The sequence below is a fragment of the Hibiscus syriacus genome, unplaced genomic scaffold (genome assembly GCF_006381635.1).
Source record: "Hibiscus syriacus cultivar Baekdansim isolate YM2019G1 unplaced genomic scaffold, ASM638163v2 tig00110418_pilon, whole genome shotgun sequence".
NCBI lineage: Eukaryota > Viridiplantae > Streptophyta > Magnoliopsida > Malvales > Malvaceae > Hibiscus > Hibiscus syriacus.
This window is the reverse complement of record NW_024062730.1, coordinates 1,525,363-1,551,298: the sequence shown is the minus strand read 5'-3', so window position 1 is coordinate 1,551,298 and position 25,936 is coordinate 1,525,363. Positions and strand designations below refer to the sequence as shown.

General features: G+C 31.5%; 1 protein-coding gene across 1 annotated transcript; it reads right to left on the bottom strand.

Annotated features, from left to right (window-relative positions):
- Positions 1-15,539: 15,539 nt before the first annotated feature.
- On the bottom strand, positions 15,540-21,641 carry LOC120124353 (indole-3-acetaldehyde oxidase-like). Its single transcript, XM_039143057.1, has 9 exons — positions 21,397-21,641; positions 19,425-21,032; positions 19,077-19,330; positions 18,757-18,966; positions 18,355-18,573; positions 17,228-18,193; positions 17,057-17,152; positions 15,967-16,255; positions 15,540-15,840 (listed from the first exon to the last, which is right to left on the bottom strand). The coding sequence occupies exons 1-9, from the start codon at positions 21,539-21,541 to the stop codon at positions 15,614-15,616; spliced, it is 4,014 nt and encodes a 1,337-aa protein (XP_038998988.1). The 5' UTR covers positions 21,542-21,641; the 3' UTR covers positions 15,540-15,613.
- Positions 21,642-25,936: the final 4,295 nt, after the last annotated feature.

The window sequence follows — 25,936 nt, the reverse complement described above, 5'->3', positions numbered from 1 at the left end:
ATGAATATTAAATCTTAATTTTGTTAGAAAATGGGCACAAAACCATTAAGAAATGTCTCATTTGACCCTTCAATTATAACTAAAATTTTAATTTTACTCTTAATTTTAATTGAAATAATTCTTTTTAGGTTCATTAAATTGAAAATAAAATAGGTAAAGATAAAATAAATATCATCTTTTAATTTTATAATATAAATATTAAATGTGTACCATATAAATTAAAAATTATATGATATGATATTATAAAATTATGGATGTATGATTTTTAAATTACATTTAAATTTGTTAAATAAAAGTTAAATGCTTAAATCACATCAGTAATAAAAAAAACATTTGTATTATTTGATAATATAAATTTTCGGCGTTGAAAATTATAAATTTCTTATTTTAAAAATAAAAAAACAATTAAATAAGTAATTAGTTATAAAATAATTTTTATTAATAAAAAATTAATTCATTGCTTGATAACTGAAATTTTTGAAATATTTTTTTTAAAATTTTAAAAATAATTTATTTTCATATATTTTTAAAAAAAATCTAATTTTTTAGAATTACTATTTAAAAATGTTGAAAAATATTAAAGTGAAATTTTAGTTATAATTGAGGGGTTAAATAAGATGTTTTTCATTAATTTAGTATGTTATTCGCCCCTTAATAGCATTTAACTATTGTTATTTTTTAACAAAGTTCAAAGTTTAATGTTTATTTTATAACTATTAAAAATTTAATGATAAATAAAATCAATTTAAAAATTGTTGTGACTATTTACAAATTTTACCCTATTTTATATTAGTGATATGTTTCAATGTATGTCATTAGTGGTGCATTTAAAAGAATGTCACTCATTGTAGACTCATCCATATTTTCATATCTTTTTTACAAATAATATTTTAAAATGAAAAATTCTAGAATGCAGAACATTCATTGCAATTTACCACTAATTTTATAGGGTAAAATTTACAAATGGTCATTATAACAATCAAGAATACTGGAAATGAATAATGCTTTCTTGTTAACAAAGAAGGCTTACAAGGCTAGTTTATATACAGCTATAAGGTTAACTGATTAACCGAATTACAACATCTAACTAATCAGCTAAATAATGAACTAACTAAACTAACAACTAACTAATTACAAACAACAATGCAAACTGATATATCCTAATACCCCCCTCAAGTTGGATGTGCATATATGTTAAGGAGACCCAGCTTGTTAATGAAAGCACGATGTATGGGAGGTCAAAGAGTTTTTGTGAAAATATCAACCAACTGGTCTGAGGAACGAACATGGAACAGCTTCAAGAACCCATCTTTCACATTGTCTCGTACAAAATGACAATAAACCTCTATATGTTTTGTCCTCTCATGAAACACTTGATTAGTTGCAAGGTTAATTGCAACATGATTATCGCAATATAATCTTGAATAATCAACATCCTCATGAAATGAAGATAGCAAATAAACAAGCTAAACTAATTCACATGTAGCCATGGCCATAGCTCGATATTCAGCCTTGTAGGAAGATTGTCTAACAACAGCCTGTTTCTTCGATTTCCAGGACATCAAGCTATTACCAAAGAAAGCACAAAAACCTCTCGTGGAGAGTCTTGTATCAAGATAAGAACTGTAGTATGAATCAATAAATAGGCTTAGGTGATTGATGGACCAAACTTGAAATAATAAGCCAAGACCAGGAGAGCTTTTAATGTATGTCAGAAGGTGTTTTAAGGCAGTCATATGAGGCAGTCGAGGTGAGGAAACAAATTGGCTCAATAAATGTACATTAATAATGTCTGGCCTTGTATTAGTCAAGTACAACAAACGGCCTATCAACCGTCGATACTCCTGAGAATCAAAAAGTAACGTTCCTTCATTTGCACTTAACTTCAAGGGAAAAGGCATGGGTGATTTGACTGGTTTGGCACCCAGACAACTTGTATCTTCTAACAACTGCAACGCATATTTTCTCTGGGATAAAATAATTCCAGAGCTATTCCTAGCAATTTCAAAGCCTAGAAAATAATGCAGGGGTCCCAACTCCTTTAGTTTGAAGTGTTTTTATAAAAGGCTTTGTATTTTATGAAGAACTTGTAGGTATTCCTTAGCCAAAACAATATCATCTACATATATGAGAAGAGCAATGAATTCATTTCCACATCCCCTTGTGAACAAAGAATGTTCAAATAGAGTCTGCTGAAAGCCAAGTTGAATTACAACATTAGAAAATGCAGTAAACCACTGTCTGGATGCTTGCTTCAGACCATAAATGGATTTGTGAAGCCTACAAACCATTTTAGATTCTTTAAGCTCAAATTTGTATCAAAGAGGTAATTTTATGTAAACTTCCTCATCTAATACACCGTTGAGAAAGGCATTGTTTACATCTAACTGCAACAAGTGCCAATTACGTGTTGCTGCAAGAGAAAGCAGGACTCGAAAGGAAGTCATCTTCGCAACAGGTGAGAATGTGTCCATGTAGTCAATTCCCTCAACTTGTGTGAACCCCTTAGCAACCAACCTAGCTTTACAACGGTTAACCGAGCCATCAACATTGCACTTCACCCGATAGACCCATTTACAGTCAACAACACTCTTTCCATCAGGTAATGGAACAATGGTCCATGTTTCAAGGTCATCCATAGCTCGAAGTTTATCACTCATAGAATTCCTCCATGTTGGAGATTTGACAGCTTGATGATAATAGGATGGCTCAGCAACAGACAAGATATTTGCAACAAAAGCTCCATACTCAGTTGAGAGTTTTGAAAAAGAAAGAAAACTTTCAATAGGATATAAGCATTTGGAGGAAGCATTATTACAGTAATATTGCTAAAGGTATGATGGTTTTTAAATAGTACGAGAAGAACGTCGAACTGGTATTGAAACAGCATCAGTCGAGACAATATTATTATTCGAGTCAGTAGGTTCTAAGGGAACATTATCATGTGAATCAGCACATTCAGAAGAAACATCATTATTCAAATCAGTATGATCAAGGAAAGCACCACCAGTCGAGTCAGTAGAACCAAGGGAGGCACCGTTAGTCGAGTCATTAGAGCCAAGAGAAGCACCACCATTTGATTCAGTAGGTTCAAGAACCTGTTCAGTCCCATGTACATGTGAAGCACCAACCATGTCATGTACAACTTTTGGTAAGCAAAAATCCTGAAACAAGTCAACATAATGGTTAGACAACTTTGTATTTCGAAAGAAAACATCCCTTCATGAAATACCACATTTCGAGAAGTAACAATCTTCTGGCTTTGCAGCACATAAACACGATATCCCATTACACCTGGAGGATATCCAAGGAACACAGCAGGTAAAGCTCGAGCTGAGAACTTATCCTATTGAGACTTCAATGTAGAAACAAAACAAAGACAGCCAAAGGCTCGTAGCCCACTATAATCTATTAAATGACCATATAAGACTTCATAAGGGGATTTATTGTTCAGTACAGGTGATGGAAGTCTATTAATTAAGTATGTTGCAGTGAGTAAACAGTCACCCCAATACTTGATTGTTTGGAAATACAAAGCACAAGCAACAACCAACAAATGTTGATGTTTCCTTTCAACTACATAATTTTTTTGGGGTGTTTCCACACATGAGAACTGATGAGCTATACCCAAGCTAGTGAACAATTCAGTAAATTTTAATTCAGGAGCATTGTCAGACCTGAAGGACTTTATATCAAGTTCAAATTGTTTCGTGATCATTGATATAAAGCGGGTATAATTGTGTTGACATAAAACTTATGCTGCAACAAATAGACCCAGATAGATCTTGAGAAATCATCGACCAAGGTTAGAAATGAAGCCTGACCAGAATATGTTTTGTGCTTGTAAGGTCCCCATATGTCACAATGGATTAATTCAAATAACCGTCTAGTATGAGTTGAAGAAACGGAAAATGGCAATCTTTGTTGCTTGGCCAATGGGCAAACTTGAAAAGAATCTTTCATTTTTACATTCTTTAAAAACAAAGCATTCTTGAGAAGATGCATAACATGAAGACTAGGATGACCCAACCTATTGTGCCAGTCATTAGACAAAATGTTAGAAACGTTATTACATGAAATATTGGTTTTGAATGAGGACATTTGCAGCAAATAGAGTCCTTGAACCAGCTCACCCTTCCCAATCACTATATGAAGGTCCAGAATTAAGCAGTCTGTTTTGCAAAACAACACACTAAGATCAGATAATTTCAACAATGCACTGACTGAAAGTAAGTTTAATCGAAAACCTGGAACAAATATCACATCATATAACACAAAATCAGATGAAAACCGAACTGTGCCTGCAAAGTTGACTGGGATAATGGATTCATTAGGTAAAGTGACTGAACATCTCATTATGGGAAATAATGATTCAAAGTTATTTCTTGAACAACATATATGCCTTGAAGCTCTCGAGTATAAAATCCAGTAATAAGTCATTCCAGCACCTGAAGCAGTTATGTGTGACAAGATCTTACCTTGTATGGAAGTATTGATTGAAGTATTGATAATCAATTGTTGACATTGTTCAGGGGTAAAGGCTTCAGTGACAGTGAAAAAGCCTTGTTGAGAAACCACATAATTGGTATAGATAACTTGAGAATTTTTACCACAAAAAAATTTCGAAGAAGACCAATTCTTGGAGTTATAACCAGGTGGATAACCAATCAATTTATAGAATCTGTCCTTTGTATGACCAAGGAGGTTACAATGACTGCACAAAGGTCTGTTCTTGCGAGTGTTGGTGCCAGTATGAGCCTTGACAGCAAAGGTAGGCTCAGAAATAGGATGAAGAGATTGCATGTTTCTTTGATTATCTTCTTGAACAATTAGAGAAAAAAACTTTTGAAATGGGAGAAAGAGGATCCATTAGAAGAATTTGTCCCCTTATATGAACATAGGAATCATTTAGCCCCATTAGGAATTGAATGACTTGTTCTTGTTGTTGTTCAACAAGTATGCGTTGTACTCCTCCACAATTGCACTGGAGACAACTACACAACTGTCGAATTGAAAATAGTTTATCCCAAACAATTTTCAACTGAGTATAATAATTACTTACTGACAATTTATCTTGCACGAGCTCGAAACAAACGTGGTCCATTTGACTGCTGGAAACAATCAACCAAATCTTTCCATATTTCAGTAGCAGTCGTATGGTATAGTAGACTGGCAGCGATGTCTTTAGAGACTGAATTGAGAAGCCAATAAATGACCAGATTGTTAGCTTTTGTCCAAGCATTAAACTGGTTTACCATAGATGAGTCAGGAGTTTGAATGGAACCATCAATGAAACCAAGTTTATTCTTGGCAGATAAGGCGAGCATCATCGATCTTTTCTAGATGTGAAAATTATTATTGTAAAGCAGCTGACTTACTAATATCATACCAGGATTGTCATACTGGTGCAAGTAGTAAGGATTTGCTCCATTGTCGAAACTATAGTTCAATGATTCAACCATGATGAAGCGTGAGAAGATAGACACAAACTTCTGATACCATATAACAATCAAGAATACTGGAAATGAATAATGCTTTCTTGTTAACAAATAAGGCTTACAAGGCTAGTTTATATACAGTTATAAGGTTAACTGATTAATTGAATTACAACAGCTAACTAATCAGCCAACTAATCAACTAACTTGAACTGACTGATAACTAACTAATTACAAACAACAATGCAAGCTGATATATCCTAATAGTCATTAAACTATTTCAAAATTATCCTTTTGAACATTTAACTTTTAAAAGTTTTATAATGAATACTAAATTTTAATTTTGTTACAAAATGGACACAAAACCATTTAGAAATATCTCATTTGACCATTCAATTATAAATAAAATTTAATTTTACTCTTAATTTTTTTTGAAATAATTCTAATTAGGTTCGTTGAATTAAAAATAAAATAGATATAGATAAAATAAATATCAAATTATAAATATTAAATTTGTACCATATAAATTAAAAATTATTTGATATGACATTATAAAATTATGGATGCATGACTTTTAAACTACATTTAAATTTTTTAAAAAAAGTTTATTTTAAAATAAAACAAAAATTATATAAATAATTAGTTATAAAATAATTTTTTCCTTAATAAAAAATAATTTCATTGTTTGATAATTGAATTTTTTGAAAATATTTCTTGAATTTAAAAAAAAATATTTTCATATATTTTAAAAATATATATAAAATTTCTAATTTTTTTATAATTACTACTTAAAAATGTTGAAAAATATTAAAGTGAAATTTTAGTTATAATTGAGTGGCTAAATAAGATTTTTTTATTAATTTAGTATTTTATTCACCCATTAATAACATTTAATGATTGCTATTTATTTTTTTAGCAAAGTTCAAAGTTTAATGTTTATTTTATATTGAATTAAAAATAAAATAGATATAGATAAAATAAATATCAAATTATAAATATTAAATTTGTACCATATAAATTAAAAATTATTTGATATGACATTATAAAATTATGGATGTATGACTTTTAAATTACATTTAAATTTTTTAAATAAAAGTTTATTTTAAAATAAAACAAAAATTATATAAATAATTAGTTATAAAATAATTTTTCCTTAATAAAAAATAATTTCATTGTTTGATAATTGAATTTTTTGAAAATATTTTTTGAATTTTAAAAATAATTTATTTTCATATATTTTTAAAAAATATATAAAATTTCTATTTTTTTATAATTACTACTTAAAAATGTTGAAAAATATTAAAGTGAAATTTTATTTATAATTGAGTGGCTAAATAAGATTTTTTTATTAATTTAGTATTTTATTCGCCCATTAATAACATTTAATGATTGCTATTTATTTTTTTAGCAAAGTTCAAAGTTTAATGTTTATTTTATAACTTTTATAAAATCAATGATAAAGAAAATTAATTTAAAAATTTTGTGACTATTTATGAATTTTACCCTATTTTATATTAGTTGTGAATTTCAATGCATGTCATTAGTAATGTATTTCAATGAATGCCGAGATTTCCATGCGTCTTCAAGATGAATCCGAGCAAGGTGAAGATGTCAAGTGATCCATGCATCTTGAAGGTGAAGACCCGGGAATTTCCATGATTCTTCAACATATTTCTCGTGCTCCTGCAAAGTTGCACCACTGTCGCCCGTGCAGTACAGTTGCCTTGATGCAACATAAAAAAGTTTGTGTAGTTGAAAGAGAAGAAAGAAAGTTGGTGTTGAAGAAACCGGTGGAAGCAAACAAGTGGGATATCAAACACATTTATTTAGTTGGCCATTATCGTTGGGTGGTGATCGATATATTTATTCAAAATATAGGGTTGTAAGTATACAGTTTTTTAGATTTCTTTTATTGTTATGTCTTAATTTATTTTTTTATTCAAAATTAATTTAGGTTAATTTTTCCATAGATTTGTTGAAATATGGCAACACAAAATAATCTTCTAAGACTAGATGATCGACATGTTTCTTCTCATTTGGGAGTGTTGGTATTAGTATTTAATAATTTTTTTAGAATGACTTATTAAAAATGAAAATTATTTTTATGATTAATTCAATGGATTAAAAAATTACAGGAAAATGAGCAGGAACACTTTCGATTACGAACTAATGTTTGTGATGAGCCACATGATTTTATTATCCAAAATTTGAAAGTGAATGGATTTTACGATGTCACATTTGTTCGAGGCTTCAAGCTGGTCTCTGGTTTGATCAGTGCGTTGATTGAATGGTGGAGACCTAAAATTCATACATTTCATCTACAGTGTGGAGAATCCACGATCACTATCGAGGATGTGACCCTACAACTCGGGTCCCGATAAATGGGATGGCAGTGGAGAGGAAAAATGAAAAGGACCCGATTGTCGTTTGTCAGAAGTATCTCGGGAAGACGCCACCTAGTTTAAAAGGTCGCGTTTAAAGCTATCATGGTTAGAGAATGAATTTAAGCTCGATCATTATAGTATCAATGAAGACATTATATATGCAACTCGAGCATATATACTCTAACTGATTGGGGGAATTTTGATGCCGGATAAATTCGGTAATCTAGTTCATATACAATATCTCCCATTGTTGGACTTAATTTGGGAAACTGGTAAATATAGTTGGGGATCAACAATATTGTCGTTTTTGTACCGCGAGATGTGCAAGGCATCATTACTTACAGATAATAAATTTACAGTAGAAATCAATGGATACATGATGTTGCTACAGTCGTGGACTTGGCACAGACTTCCATTTTTAACACCGATTAATCGAGTTGAGATTGAATTTCCTCTTGTCGGAAGGTAAAATTTTGATTTAAAATATTAGTCTGAATATATTTATTTTCTTGAATATGGAAACAATTATCTAATATTATTTTTTTGTATACAAATGGAGGCATAAAATAGAAGAAATGGGAATGACACATAATAATGTTAAAGAGTTTAGAATGAGGATCGACATTAAAAGCAAAAATGAGGTATATAATATTGATTTACTATTTATTTAATATTTATAATTATATAATTTTGTTTTATAGTTTATTTAGAGGTCGTATGATAATGGAGAAATAATATCGTATGTGCCACCACATGTGCAATATATTTGGGAGGGTTGTGAATATTGTTGTGCTTTTACACCCTTGATACATTTTGCTTTTATTAAGTACCAGAGGGTCGATAGAGTGTTGAGGCAGTTCGAATTCCACCAGCCTATTCCGTGAATTCTAGAAAATGATGATGGTCTCCACGCAATAGATGCACGGGGCAAGCCCGTAGTTGATCGGGTTATGAAGCATGCCTACTACATCAATCTTTGGAACAACTGAGTAGCGTTGATGCTGACAGTCACTCTTATTCAAGATGATGACTTTGAATTGTAAAATTTGACTTACCATATGTATTATTGGGATGATGGGAAGTTGTACTTGACAATAACCGCATAAAGGAAGAGATTTAAAGAATATACGAAAAAAATTAGTACAAGCAAAAAAATCTAGACTGTATGAGAGTGGGAGTTCAACTCAACATGAAGAGGAAACGGTGCCACTAGATCAAGAGTTTGATGATTCAGGTGAAACGCGATCAACATGATAGTCGTGGAACGAGTATATGAATCAAAGATCGAGTCTGGTCATATGGGAAATAGGTAATATGATAGTAGGCGGCGACTCATCAATTCATCAAGCTTTTGATGATTCAACTGTTACTGCCTACACATCTAAGTTTATTCCAACTCCTCAAGCACCCATCTACGATCCCATGTTTGGATTGACATTTGATTTTAATGAAATGACATCTATGATGTCAAATACGACTATTTGTCATCCACCAAAGATGGGAGAGCAGAATGGTTTTTAAGAATTTACAACACCGGAGAATATGCCCTCTGTGAATAAGTAGGTTGCCTATGATGATCAGACTCCTGAGCAACCATAACGACCACACCAAAATCGACGAGTCCCTCGACATTATTATTTAGTATCACCCTGTCATCAACAAGAATTATAAATGTTTCCTTGATATTTTTATGAAAAATTATTATTAAAAAAAATGAGATATATTAACGTGATGGTACAATGAAAATTATATTAACGAAATCCACCAATAATGTGGCATGCACAAAACATGTTGATGTGAAATTTATTTAGATTTATTAACTTGATGGTGCAATGAAAATTATATTTAAATATTAAAAATTAAAAAATTAAAAATTTAATTAAAATAAAAAATCAAGCATATGCACGCTCCTAGATCTTTGGGAAACATTCACGTGGGGATAGAGTGCAACGACTTTTTGGTTTTTTTAAATGCATGTGAATTTTGGTTTTTTTTATTAAATGCATGTCATTGCATGCATGTTTTGGGAAGCATTCACGTAGGTGGAGGCAACAACTTTTTGGTTTTTTTTTTATTAAATGTATGTGAATTGTTTTTTTATATTAAATGATTGTCATTGCATGTATGTTTTGAGAAGTATTCACGTGGGGGCAACAATCATTTTATTTTGATTATTATAAATACATGTTAATTATTATTAATATTTTATTATTAAATAAAATTTTCTTTAAATAATGATTTATATTTTTAAATTTATATTTAAAAATATTCATTCAAATAGAAATAATATTTACAAAAATTCATTCAAATAAAAATATGCAAGAAATCTAAATATTATTAAGCCCTGTATCGTGGTAGGTTCGAACAAGTATTTTCCGAATGACTTTCACCCCGACATAATCCAAATTTCTTTGCTTGACCTTTCTCTCTAATATGGATATCCATATTGGTCTGGATACGAGTAGACTTAGGTCGATCTTTTGGACTTCTATGAAATATTGGATTTAGCAACCATTCATCATGATCTTGTTTCTGCCAATACTATTCATTTGGAATTTGCCTAAACTCATAGTTGTAAACATTTAATATCCTCTGTAGATGGAAGCACTCATCAACATAGGTGTATGTGTTTGTTCTAATATGCATACATGCAGGACTGCATGAGCACACAAATATCTCTAAGCCTGAAAGCGACCACAATCACACCATATTTGTCATAAATCAACTCTAAATGTTTCTCGTTCTCCTCCTTCATTACGATGTATGCATGTAATGACAGTTAAAGTATGTCCAACTTGATCGAAGTCATGAACAAACATTGATGTTGCCAATCAATTATTCGCTTGCATTGCTTCCACCACTATAGGAGTACAAATTTGACCTCTATTGATCAGACACTCAATCTCTTTCCCTTTGTCAAACCAAACTTTAGCCAACCTAAAGTAGGTATCTTTCACAACACTTGTTATTGGGAGATGTCGTGTACCGTTTAGTACTGAATTAATGGACTCAGCAAGGTTTATTGTCGTGTGTCCGTATCGTCGACCACTATCATATGCTTACGACCATTTTTCTCGAGGGATTTCCGAAGACCACTTCCAAACACGCTCATCATACACCCACTTCAAATTCTCCAACCTCTTATCAAAATTTGGTTTGTGTAGTTTATATCTCGTTTCATAATATCTATTGGTTAACTTTAATTTAAAAACAAACACAAAAATGGATACATATGTTAAAAATAAAACTTACCCATATTGACTATCTCACTACGAATGCGACCATTATGAAATTTCTTGACGCATTTCTTACCAATATGTGAATACAATATGAAGGATATGCGTGCGGAGGTGTCCATAGACTTCATGGTCATTCAATTGCCGCCAAAAGCCCTGTTCCTCGATTAGATATCAAGCACACTCCATCTTCTTGAACAACATACTTGCGTAGATTGGTCAAAAAGAAATCCCAATCCTCTGTCATCTCTCCTTCAATAATGGCGAATGTTATTGAAAATATATTTTGTAACACCCTAGACCAATAAAACACACATTCGACCAATTTAAGGTGCAACACGAAACCACCGAAGTGGCTAACCGACTTATTTTGACTTTTTCTAACTTTAAAACAACCATTATATTAACTGACTATAATAAAATAAAGACAAAATAAAACATAGATAAACTTTTCACTAGGAATCTCTCAAAATAAAATATTTACATTACAAAATATTACAGAACTTTTTACTGAATTTACGATTCAACTGTACATAAATATTTACAAATATACATTCCCTTTTAAAAATACTGAGACGTACTTTGAATCTGCATTGGTCTGAACTAGGTTTTGGTCTATCTACTGCTCCTCACCTATTAGATCTACTAACATGCCTATGGAAACAATCCGAAGGTTGAGCTAACTAGCTCAACGACACACTAATAGCTAAAACATACTAACCGCATATCACTGAAAGACTAGCTATCAAGTCTACTGATCTGATATGCTTTAGTGAATATCCTTGTGATATTCGCTCTTTACGCTATTATAGGCATCATGGTGCAGCTGAGGGATTACTGCATCTCGGAGCTCATGCACCCCTCTAGTCTATTAGGATATGGCCCCCAAAATTTTGCATCGAACACCATATCCCTGACTAACCACCCCTTGCGAATGTCACCCTCGACCTTAGTTAATCGATTGTAAGGGCCTTGTGCCTTACCTAAGGATATATCTGGACCACATCTATACTTTCAACTCTGCTAACTTTTCTAAATGAACTCGGGTGTCCAAATCGTTTCCCGAGCATCAAATAAGGCTAGTCTTATTTGTCCCTAATTATTTAGTTTTTACGTTTGAATTAAACATCAATTATGTTATCACTTGTAGTCTTATTTAGTGATATAAATAAGTGTTGGAGTACCTCGAGTCTAAATCCCTCGAAAATGGACTTTTTAACCCAAAACAGACTGAAAGTATCGATACTAGTCCTTCAATATCGACACTCTTGCAAAAGTTCTGATACTTCCTGGGAGTTTCGAAACTATGACATAAAGTTCGATATTATCCCTATAGTATCGATACTCTACCTGCAGACACCATAAAACAAGTATGAAAAACTCTTTTTTCGTAATCCAAAAACCCTAAGAGGTCCCCAGTCATTATTAAAGTCTTATGTGATATTAAGGGAGCATAACTAAGGCTTAGAAACATGCTGAAACCATTAAACATAAAATCTACCATGGAAGGCTAATAAACATGCTCATACTCAAATTTCAAGCTAAACTTCTTTCTAATGATCCTACAACTGGTATGGAAAAGCTAATAGTGTGTTACTTGATTACCTTGGCTGCTAAAACACCGCTTGAATCAACTAGGATTCACCTTCCCCTTGCCTCTAGCCTTTGAATTTTCTCCAACTTCTTTAACTATTAAGGTATGAAAAATGAGTTATTTACTCAACTAGAGGCTTGATAAAACCTAAATACACTCCCTACAACTCAAATCTTTCCTTAAAATGACTTGAATCACTTAATTTCTTAAAACCCATCAAAACTCATTTTTGTTTCTTTTAGTATTTAAACTTTCATTTATTTTAAAGTCATATTTAATATTTATTTTTTTTATTTCATTTTAGTATATCACTGTTAAAAATTTAATGAATAAGTTGAATGCAACACATTTTTTATAGGCAAATTGCATCATTCATCACTCAACTATCTTCTCACTCCTATTTTAGTCACTAAAATTTAATTTTTTTAATTTAATTACTTAACTTTCAAATTACTCCTAATTTTATCACTCTAACTTCCAAATTTATTTTTTATTTTATTTATATATTGAAAAATAATAAAAAATTCCATTTCATAAAAATTATAAATAAAATAATTTAGAGTGATTAAAATAGGAGCAATTTAAAATTTGAATAGTTAAATTGATTTTTTTTAAAATTTTAGTGACTAAAATAGGAGTGAGAAGATAGTTGAGTGAAGAATGATATAATTTACCCATAAAATATACGACGACTTTAACTTTTTAACGGCGTCTACTAAAATAAAACAAAAAATGTTAGGTAAAATTTTGAAACAAATGAAAGTTTAAGTGTTAAAAGGAAATAAAAAAATAGTTTAAATACTAAATATGTATTACCCAATTTTAAATTACAAAATGAGGATGGTGCGGGGTTGTTCGATTGTACCTTTAAATTTATAATTCATAGTGATACTACCCATAATAATGAATTTGTTAATCATTTTCTTCTCACCGGTAAAATAACATTTTATGTCTATATATTGTTTGATATAAATAATTGAAGTTTTAGATACATCTAATTATGAATCAAGTTATTGTTCCAAATTATTGTTATTTTCTTTTTGAAATATATCTTTTATTTAATTAGACTCAATTTAATGTCATAAACTATTCCTTTAATAGTAAAAAGAATATTTTTGTTATATATATTATATTAATTATTATTTGATATGATGAGATATTAAGTTTTTTTTATATAAAATTAAAAAATTTAAATTATAATTTTATTAATCATATAATTAGGAAATTTTTATATATTTTTGTATTTTATACTTACAAGCATAACCGTAAACTAAAATATAATTAGGACATTTTCCTATAATTATTGACACAAAAACTAGTCACCTAGATCACACAATGACCAAAGAATGGAAGGTTAAAAAATCTAACCAAAAAGCTCAAACAAAATAAAGATACGAACAATTCTGACTTCATCGACAAACGAACCACAAAAGGGGATAAAACAACTGAAAGACCACGAACAAATTGCAAATCAGAGCCGAGCAATGTGAGAAAACTATCCACGAACGCAAAACGTGTATCCAAATCAATCCGAGGGTCTCAAGCAGGGAAGATCAACATAGTAATAAAAAAACATCATCTTGATCAGTTGTGGCAGTATCAATTCCAACCCTGAGAAAAAAGATAAACAAAAACATTGGCCAAACGATTGAAAACTACTAAAAAACAGAAAAAATGTGTCACAAAGACAGAGATAAACGTGTCACAAAAACATAATTATTCTTATTAAAAAATTAAAAAGAAAAAAGAAAAAATACAATCGATAGTCGATAACCAATATCAAAATCGATATCGCCGACTAAAAAAATAAAAGAAAAAACTATATTGATCTATACAAAATGGCATAAACTGTAAAGATAAATGGGGGAGATAATGAACATTTTTAATATTTTATATGAAATCATCATTAATTAGTTAGATATTAATAATTCTTAGGAAATGGATTGTTTTCTTAATAACTCTTACACGTATCATTCCTAAATATCCTAAAAATTAAAACAGCCGACATAACTGCCTCACTATAATAATTTTTGCTTCTGCGTAGTAATTATAATATTCCCTCTCTCTCTTATTTTTTTAATTAAGTCTTTCGGTCGGTAAATCAAATACTCTAAAAATTTTGGTTAAGTCGATTTTGGGTGGAGAATATATTTTTTCGGGTTAGATAAAATTGAGTATATATATATATAAAGTTGGGTCGAGTATGGGTGTTCAATCGATTAATTCAATTAATCGACCGAACCATATCACCAAAAATCCATTAATCGATTTTTTTCATTTAACCGTTAAACGAGTTGAATTTTTTTCAAAAATTTAACCGAACCGAACTAAGTTTGATTAATTAGTCGGTTAACCAAATTAATAGAAATTTATACATAATTTATAAATAATATATATTAAGCATTAAATATTTAATATTTTCGATATATTAAGTTGATTCGATTGAGCTAAAGTTTAAACACTCCTAAAAAAAATGGTTGTCCCTTTTTCCCATATATATGGGGTAAGGGGAGATAAGATAGTAGGCTACCCCAACACCAGGTTGAGAGCAGCTTCCATAAGAGACCTCCGAATTATGAAATGCCCTCCGTGAGACTCGATCCCACGACCTCAAGGTTAAGAATCTTGTGCTCTACCAACTGAGCTGGATGATCATTCAGTTAATTAACTGATCTTGAACCGAATTAACCGGTAACTGAAGTTTAAAAAAAATCATTAATCGTTAATCGATCGAATTCAAAATTAATCGACCAATGAACAGGTCGAAATTTCATGTAAGGTGAAATTACGTTGAGGTATTTATTATTTGTCTCATGTCATGTTTATATAAATTATATATATATTAAGTCAGATCAAAATGACCGAAATCCGACCAATTCGAGCTGTTATCATCCCTATATAATAAAATAGTCTTATTCTGCATGAAGAAACTTTATATATATACCCACACACGTCTTAAAGGTTTTAGCCCAAGTTTTTGCCAAATGCCCACTGCAAATACTTCTGAACACTGTCGAGCCCGCAAAGCTCCTTCACCACAGGCATGGTGGCTGGTACCTCCATTTGGATTAATGTCGAACCAGCCTCCTTTTCGCCACCCCATGAAAGGACTTGCTGTCTCGCTTCTCTTACGGCTGCTCTTGTGGCACAGTGGACCGAAACCGCTAACGTTAATGGCGGCTCACCGGAAGCTGCAAAAGAGAAAAATAGTAGAAATTTACAACAAAGTATGATATGCGACGATTCAAGTTGCAGTCATAATGTGCATTTTTGCTCACGTTGCGTTTATAAAATCGACATGTAATCGAATGACTTGCCTTTGGAAGAAAGAACACGGTCTTTATGATGTCCACTGTTGAGGATTTCAACGTTGAATTGCTTTGGAATGGTGTCCACCGTAGGGATCTTGTAAGTCCATGTGTTATCTGTGATCACTAATCCATCTGAATTCGTGAGGTATTCTTCGAGCATGAAAAACCCAATTCCTTGAACATAAGCTCCTTCGATCTGTCCCAAATCAACTGCAGGATTTAAGCTTTGACCGCAGTCGTATATGATATCTGTCCGGAGAATCGTCGTTTCACCTGTTATAAGGCTTACCTCCACCTGCAGAATCAAATCTCTGAAACTGGTAAACTATGAAAGCAATCTAAGACTGGTATGATCTATTATGACTACTTTATTGTGTTCATCGGCTCGTATCTGAATGTACTTCAGCAAGAATTGCATTACTTGTAATACAAGCATGAAACAAAAAACAATGAAATCAATCCAAGACTGTGGCATGATCTGTTATAGCTACTATATTATGTTAATTGGTTTGAATTCGAATGTAGTTTTGACGAGAACTGCATTACTTGTAATACAAGCATGAAACAAAAAACAGTGAAATCAATTCAAGACGGTGGCATGATCTGTTATAACTACTATATCGTGTTATTTGGTTTGAATTCGAATGTAGTTCAGCAAGAATTGAATTACTTGTAATACAAGCGTGAAACAAAAAACAATGAAATCAATCCAAGACTGGCATGATCTAACTACTATATATCGTGTTAATTGGTTTGAATTCGAATGTGCTTTGATGAGAACTGCATTACTTTTAATACAAGCATGAAACAGAAAACAAAGAAATCAATCCAAGACTGTGGTGTGGCATGATCTATTATAACTACAATAACGTGTTAATTGGGTTGAATATGCATGTACTTTGATGAGAACTGTATTGCTTGTAGTACAAGCATGAAACAAAGAACAATGAAATCAATCCAAGACTGTGGCACGATCTGTTATAACTACTATTTTGTGTTAATTGGTTTGAATTTGAACGTACTTTGACGAGAACTGAATTACTTGTAATACAAGCATGAAATCGGAAGCAAAATAAGTCATATAAAAAAAACTTGCCTCACTTACTGCCGCACCATAGTTTATATATTGTGTGGTGGAAAAGTTCGGCATGTATAGTGCACTTGCTGATAAGTTTACAGACTTATCATAAGCCTGCATACCAGAGAAGAAGTATGAAACTGTGATTATTATCTTATCAGGAAATGTCAAAGAAGTGGAGATGGCTACCTCAACAATCAGCGCCTCCCATTCTACGGGACCGACTTTCTCCATCAACTTTTCCTTGAGAGGGATAAGTCTTTCAACCAAGATATTGCAGCAGAGTCGAACTGCTTCACAGCTTGCTTCCGACGTTGTGCTTCCTGCAGTCAGACCACCTTGAATTACACTCAAAGTATCAGTTTCAATGACCCTTACTTTCTCCAACAGATCACGTGATCCACCACATTTAACCAAGCCAAGACCATATGCAGCCATTTGTTTCACTTTTGTCCAGAGACCCTGCCCCATCTCGATTCCTCCAACCTCAACAACGATCGATCCATCACGTAGAATGCTTACTTTCCCCGGTGTTGGTCTCATCATCACTTCATAAACAATAGGCACCCTTGAAATCCCTCTTTTCTTCCATTTATGACACCTATTGAATTCTTGAACCATATTGGTCCTGTCGTAAAAGCTTGATGTAGTGGCCAGCCTCTCCCATATTGAAGGTAACGTATATTCCAATGGTTCTCCTGCAGAGCTCGGAAAGAAGAAGTTGAGGCTGTTGTAAGTATGGAGATTAATATTTCGGACAGAATCAACTTCCATAGAAAGGTAGGACGCGACATGTTCGATTACAGCTTCAGCAATGTATGAGGCCTGTAGATTTCCCGGGGCTCTTACCGCTCCTCGGCTTGGAAGGTTAGTTTTGCAGAGCTTTATATCAAAAGATAGAGCACCCCAATCATACTTTCTAAGTGAACCTAGCATATAACTCGGCATTATAGGACTTTCATCAACAAACATTCCTGCATCAATCAATATATCAAGTTTGAGGGCTGTAATCTTCCCGTTGCTTTTGCATCCCACACTGTAAGTTATTTTCATCGGATGCCTTCCTCCTGACATTATCATATCAAATTTCCTGTTCACATAAACTCGAACCGGACTGTGTAATCTGTAAGCAGCTACTGCACATGCTGATGCAACCTTTTAGTATATGGAAAAACAAAATAGGATATAAATTATAATGGAGCAAAACATATTTAATTAGATGCATTGCAATGAACTTTACTTTCTTTTTTGCATAATATGATATGGATAGAGATGATCAATAAATAAGTATAAAAGAAGAAGAAGAAGGAACATACTGCCATGGATTTTACAGATTTCCCACCGAATCCTCCTCCGAGCCTTCTAGTTTTTACGCGAACATTATGGCCAGGAACACCGAGGCATGCAGCTATTGTATTGTGAGCAAACTCGGGGTACTGAGTAGAACTGTATACCACCATGCAGTCGTCCTCGTCCGGGATGGCAAGAGAGGTTTGTGTCTCCATATAAAAGTAGTATTGTGACCCAAGTTTGATCTAGATGGAACAATTTAACCGAAACATCAACAGGTTTTCCAATGATAAAAGTCTATCATTAGTTCCCTGGTAAGTAATGGCTCTATAAAGTGTAGTATGGCTAAATTTATACAAAGAACGCCAAACAAATTTAGATTTATGAGGTCGCTACTAGAAGCGGAAACAAAGAAAATAGGAACATGCCTGAGCATCATGAATTTGGTGATCAGCTTCAGCCATTCCTTTTGAAAAATCACCGACCTGTTCAGGATAAAAGGAAGGAGGGACCTTATAAAAGCTACATCTCTCAACTGCCTCTTCAACAGATAATATTGGTGGCTCTAGATTTTCCTTGTCATATTCAACCACTACAAGATTGGCTGCGATGTCTGCGTTTTTCTGCGAATCTGCAACCTGAAATCATAATTACCATAATCAAGTTCTAAAAACTTGGGAGCCATAAGCATGACAGAAACTTATATAGCATTGTAGCACATCAATATCAACTATAACCATGAAATTACCACAAAGGCAATCCGCTGACCAACGCCTTCTGTAAGCTCATCAGCATATAAAGGTTCAGTTCCAAAAATCGTTATACCACCCAAATTCAAACCAGGAATGTCTTTGCAAGTAATGAGTGAAACAACTCCATCCGGTGATGAATCGGGGTCGAATTTTATGCCCTTCACCCTTGCCCGAGGCTCCGAGCTATAGATAAATGCTCCGTATAAGCAATCTTTTGGAGATGGAATGTCATCCACATAAATAGCTTCACCTACATAATTGAATGGAATAAGCAACATAATCAATTTGATTACTATATGTTCATTGTCAATAGATTACAAGTAAAAAGGCAAGGTATAACAAACCAGAGGCTTGGAGGATAGCTCCAGTTTTTGTAACTGGCTCTCCGACTGGATAATATTCATTTTTGAACCGAATCTTCTGATTTGAGGATGATAACAAAGTTGGGCAGTCGGTTTTTCCGAATCGTTCATGCTCCGAGTCAATTAAGGGGCTTAGGAACTCAAAAAGGAACCCAACGGCCAAGCTTGATCTATAGGCTGGAGTAGAGGTGCCATCTTCAGGTACTACCAAAGTTTCAAGAAATGTAACAGCCTCATACAGCACACTACTGCTCAGCAATTTCCCATTTAGAAAATCCTCAACCTCCTTCACCCTAATAGCATGCTTGGTTCCGTAAGCACCAAACACGAACCGACAGCTCTTTAGCATAAATCCAGTAGGACTCTGAGACACCTGAGCCAAGAAAGCAGCATTCAAATACGGGAGTGCATTTCCAAGGGGACGCGGTGCAGCTCGATATGTTTCGAACAGTAACTTATTGCCAGCATCAGAAGAAACACTCGTACTTGGTTCCCAGCATGGGATTTTAATACTTAACAGAACAGTTTCCGAATCCAGAGAAGGCCTTCCAAGAAACTCCTCTAGTGTAAGCTTTAAACGACTTTGACTGGTAATTACCTCCACAATTGTATCCACAGAAAGTAGTATTGTAGCTATATCTGACGGAAAATGTTTCCTCTGTGCCATCATCAAATTCCCACCTACACTACCTGAATTCCTGATGAACCTTGAAGCAATCTTCTCCATGTGGTCACCGAGTTTTTCGAACACCATTTTACCTTCTTTACCGAATTCACCTTCATTTTCTTCCTTCAAAGTCTCGATAGCTTTAGAAATCGTCACAGCAGCTCCAATTTCGATCCCGGTTGGATCTTTTCTAATGACCGAAAGCTCGGGAATATATCTCAAATCAATATAGTTGTCATAGTGCACTAGTTCCTTGTAATAACCTGTTCCAGTGTTACCAACAATAATCTTCACTGAAGTTCCCATGTGCAATAAACTCTGTAGCTCCTCAAGACTAACAGGACTATACCAATGACATCTCTGGGAGTCCATATTGGCACCAGCTGTAGCTTCCTTCTCAAGAAACTCAGGAAACACACGAATCGCATCGTTACGGTCGAATCGAGGTAATCTACTCAGCTTTACTTCATTGCTTTCCCCTTTTCTCCAAAAGGAGTTGAACCCCAAATCCTCCATGTCAACATCAGAGGCAAAACTTTTACAGACATCGACAATAGGTCGGTAGCCGGTACATCGACAAAGGTTTCCTGCAATAGACTTTTCTGCTTCGGAAACTGTCAGCTTGGATAATCCCGGGCGGGGCTCTGCTCGATTCTTCGTCTTCTCGGCATCGACAAGAGCTGCATAGAGAGAAACACACATCCCAGGAGTGCAGAAGCCGCATTGAGAAGCATGGAAACCGGAGAACCGTTCTTGAATCGGGTGGAATCCATCCTTGCTGTTCCCGATACCCTCGGCTGTTGTGATTGAGCATCCGTTTACACTGCCCAGCAGTGTGAGACATGAACTCACAGTGAAGTCCTCAACCTTGTCACTTACAGAATCATACTTCGATAGTAGCACAACGCAGGCACCACATCCTCCTGTTAAGCATTTGAACAAATATCTCATCAACATACAAAAAATTTACACTTATGTACCCAAAAACACGAAAAGAGGTTACCCTTTCTTAATGAGAATCATGTCCATAACTGAAAATGATGAAAACCCATTACAACAAACAAATAAATAAACAGAATTGTGCATTGAAAATGAAAAAGAAAAAAAATAACACGAATACGAAATAGGCTTAAATAAATTTATCTAAAGTCATTTTTCTTCCCAATGGTATACTTTTAGCCATTACTAAAACACAGTTACATAACAAAGAAAATCCATTATGTTCGAATTTTGAACAGATACATGATCACAAGAAGATGAAATAAAAACGGAGGGGAAAAGGAAAACCTTCACCACAGCTTAGCTTGACACTTTTAAAATGAGTTTGATAGCGCAGAAACTCAAGCAAAGTCATCGAAGGATCAACGTTGCACATCTCAAACCTATGCCCATTAACAGAAAAAACCAAACTCTGCTTCGTTGTAATATCCATGGGGTCGATGTTCTTCACTGTTCTATCAAAGCTGGTATAAGAATTGAATACTGAAACTGAAGTCAACTTCTTCAACGCTATGAAAAGCACAAGATTTGAAATTTCCGATGTGTATGTTGAAATATGAACGTCTCTTTATTTAGGTTTAAATTTGATTCATACGTTTCATTTTTATAAAATTAGAATTTTATTTAATTTTTATCTATTTTTTATTTAAATTTTATTTTAACGTTGACCTAACCATGAGTATAAAAAAAAAACAATAATTATTTAGTCTCACGTTTAAGTTTTTTTTCTTCAATTTAACAGTCAATTTTTTTTTTATTAATTCAAGGCAAGTATAAGGTAGTATTTGTTCAAAAATAACTCTAAATCACTTGACATTGAAAGATCATACCCCTGATATTCATGATGTTCGAACTCAGAACCTCTCGAACAGTAATTTAACACTTAATTTTTAAAATTAAATAAAAATAGTAAATGTAAAAGAACAGAAAATCTTTTTTTATAATGATCGGATCAATAATTAGCCATAAATTGAATATAAATTATTAGAAAAACAAGATTTTTAAATAAAAATTAAAAATGACTAAATTTAAAAAAAATGTTATTTTATGATAATTACTGCATTATAGCTCTTAGATTTGTGTGGTCTAGTGTAGATTTTCAATTTTAAAAAATGTTATTTTTAATTTAAATTTTATCATATGAACAATGTCTAAAATTATCTACTAATTCACCAATTTTTATTTTATAATAATGAAATTAAAATTCTTTTTTTGAATGAATCAAATTAAATTCTAAACAATATTAAATATAAGCAAATATTAATACAAATTTGTCATATAATTTTATTATAAAAGCTATTGATCAGAACGCTATTTATTCTAAAATTGATAATTAAAATAAAACATATCTAAAATAGAAAAACACCAGCACTATAGTTTACCCTTGTATTAATATTTTCGTTTGTGCCAACTGAATTATTTTAAGCGATAAGCAACGTGATATAACTTAAGTAATGTTTTATGTTTAAGTCTTTGTATATGTAGAAAATTTTCGTTGGAAGACTCATCAACCAAAGTCAAATGTACGATACAGATCAATTTATGTTAATTAAGACGAAGTCTTAAAATCGAGAGAACAACTAAAAACAAAATATATTTTCATTTGTGTGGACATGTTTACTTCGATGTGATGGCCACCTTAACTTTTATTATATATATAAAAAATAATTAATACGAATTTTCTATTATCTTATTCAATGGTTAATGTTCTAACGAAAGAAGAATTTGATTGTATTAGGTTAACTTGAAAACTAAGTTCGCAATTGTTATTATCATTTATGGAAAATTTTACAATATTGGATGAGTATGATGAGCAATATTAATATAATTTATAAAAAAATTAATTTAAACAAAAATTAACAAATACCAATAAATTAGTTAAATATTTAAAGATAAATTATTTAAAATAAAGGGTAAATTTTACCAGTGATCACCTAACTATTTTCCATTTTCATTTTGACCATCATTTTTGAAATCTTATCAATCAAGTCAGTCAACTATTTAATACATTCAATTAAGCCACGTGCCATTAATATTTAACGGAGAAACTGATGTGACAGTTAAAGTATTTAGTTTAATTACACATTTGGTCATTGTTACTTATATATTCTATCAATTTTGTCCTAATTTTAATTTATTATAATTAAATATTATATAAAATTATTAGATATATTTATAGTTTTATTTTTTATAAAAGTATTTTGAGAATAAATTATTGATTAAAGTATAAAAAATTAAAGAATTGATTTTAGGATAGAATTTATAAAAAAATTGCAGTAAAAATTCAAGTTGAATAAAAAATAGGGTAAATTAGATATTTACTCATCTAATTATTCATGTGGTTTCGTTTTAGTCACCAAATTATTTTTTTTTCAAAATCATCACTAATATTACGTTTTTTGTTTCATTTTGATCAACAATCGTTAAAAAATAAAAGGTGATGTTAACATGTCACCGTATGGTAATGCTACATCATCATTGAAACAATAACAAAAAATGTTAAGTCAATAGTTATGTTAATTTTTAACAGTAGATGATCAAAATAAAATCAAAACCTAACATTTGTGAAGATTTTGACAAACAAATAATTAGATACCCTAACATAACCAAAGTGATAGTTAAGTGATTAAATACATAATTAATCTTTTTTTAGTTGATAAACTTTCTCTGCTTGTGATAAGAAAAAAACTTTTAAAATTCATATTAATTTGGAATAAGTACAAGATGATATATGTTCTAAGATAACTCTCAACCATTTGACCGCATCTCAGAATCCAAAAAATTAAATGATTTATAATGATAACATTTTTATTAGTATATACTTCCTTTCTTTATTATTATCATAATTCATTATTTTTTGATAGTATAATTTCTAATAATTTTATAAAATACAGAATGTACATATTACATTAAAGTAAATATAAAAGTTGTTGTTGAATTAGTATAATTTCTAATAATTTTATAAAGTACAGAATGTACATATTACATTAAAGTAAATATAAAAGTTGTTGTTGAATTAGTATTTATATGTTGAAAGATATAGTGCTTGAATTGATAACAGTAAAGACGGGGTTGATGGTTAAATAATACTCTATGTATATATCATTACTATATATGATAGAATAAAATTATTTATTAAAATTAGGATCAAATTGATATAATATATAAGTAACCATGACCAAATGTGCAATTATACCAAATATTTTAACTGTAACATGAGTTTATCCTTTAAATATGAACGACAAGTGGCTTATTTAATGCATTTAAATAGTTGAGTGACATGATTGATAAATTTTCAAAAATGGTGGTTAAAAGGAAAAGGGGCAATAGTTTGGTGGTCACTAGAATAGTTCACCTTTTTTTTAAAAATAATTTATCTTTAATTTTTTAACTAATTTATAATTATGCGTTGACCCATTTAAAATTTTAAATTTTTATAAATTAAATTAATGATACTTATCGTTAGTGGTGCTCATCGTGCTTGTCCAGCATATCCAGCATAGAATAATCATCCATCATTTAATATGAAAATTTATTGTTAACCACAATAAAATCTTCTTAGAAACAATGAAATTTAATTCTTAATTGGGTAAATTAGACATTTAGTGCCAAAACTATCAGACTTTATCTGTTTTAGTACCTAAACTTTTATTTTTTTTTTCAAAATCATATCTAACGTTAGTTTTTGTTTAATTATGGTACCTTGGTGTCGTTAAAAACTTAACGGATGATTTGCACGTGACACCTTTTTTATGGGTAAATTACATCATTCATCGCTCAACTATCTTCTCGCTCTTATTTTGGTCACTAAAGTTTATTTTTTAATTTAATTACTTAACTTTCAAATTACTCTTAATTTAATCACTCTAACTTTCAAATTTAATTTTTTTATTATATATTAATAAAATAATAATAAAAATTTCATGTTGCAAAAATTATTAATAAATAAGAGTGATCAAAATAGGAGTAGTTTGAAAGTTGAGTAGTTAAATTAAAAGATTTTAAACTTTAGTATCAGAATAGAAGTGAGAAGATAATTGAGTGATGAATGATGTAATTTACACATAGAAAGTTATAGGGCCGTTAAGTTAAATGTTGTGTATGATTTTGAAAATATTAAAAGTTTAGATACTAAAACAGAATAAAAATTGATAGTTTAGGTATTAAATTCATAATTTACCCATTAAATGTGTTATACTTTGTAAACGGTTATCCCACTTCTGATAAATAGGAGCATCTACCACTCGAAAGCCTTTCCAAGAAAACACGGGCTTCCATTAAATTAACAAACTGATACCCATGTGGTTGACGTGCAAGGACCACCCTTCAGTTCACCATTCATTGTTATGATCAATCGTTATCGATGATGACAATCGATGCTAGCCGACAACCATGGTAAGCAGAGGCCAACATTGAGGGATTTCGATCCGATTTTGAATTAAATTGATATTTTATCTAAAGTTTATGACTAAATTGATATTTTAACTCAATTTTAAAGATTGAATTAAATAATAACTATTTTAACATGTCACATCGTTAAAGTAACATAAAATATGTCTCCATGACGAAAATATAACAAATTGATAATATAAATAATTAAAATACAATTTTTTTCAAATCGATGATAAAAATTAAACAAAATTGAAACGAAGCTAACCAAACTTGTAGTTTACCCTTTAAATACTATAAGTAGATTTTCAATTTCCAATTAAGATTTATTTTAATTTTAGTAGTTTTACTTAGTAAAGGGAGTGTTGTTTCTTTAAGGTATGTTTACATTATCAATAATTAAAATTATTATAAATAAATATTATTTTATAATTATCTC

What these genes read in the sequence shown, in the direction of transcription:
- LOC120124353 (XM_039143057.1), bottom strand. Translation starts at nt 21,541, where the DNA reads ATGGATATTACAACGAAGCAGAGTTTGGTTTTTTCTGTTAATGGGCAT. An exon ending in CAAGCTAAGCTGTGGTGAAG is followed by an intron (nt 21,033 to 21,396) that starts GTTTTCCTTTTC and finishes AATGCTTAACAG; the next exon opens with GAGGATGTGGTGCCTGCGTT. An exon ending in GGGAGGCGCTGATTGTTGAG is followed by an intron (nt 17,153 to 17,227) that starts GTAGCCATCTCC and finishes TCTGGTATGCAG; the next exon opens with GCTTATGATAAGTCTGTAAA.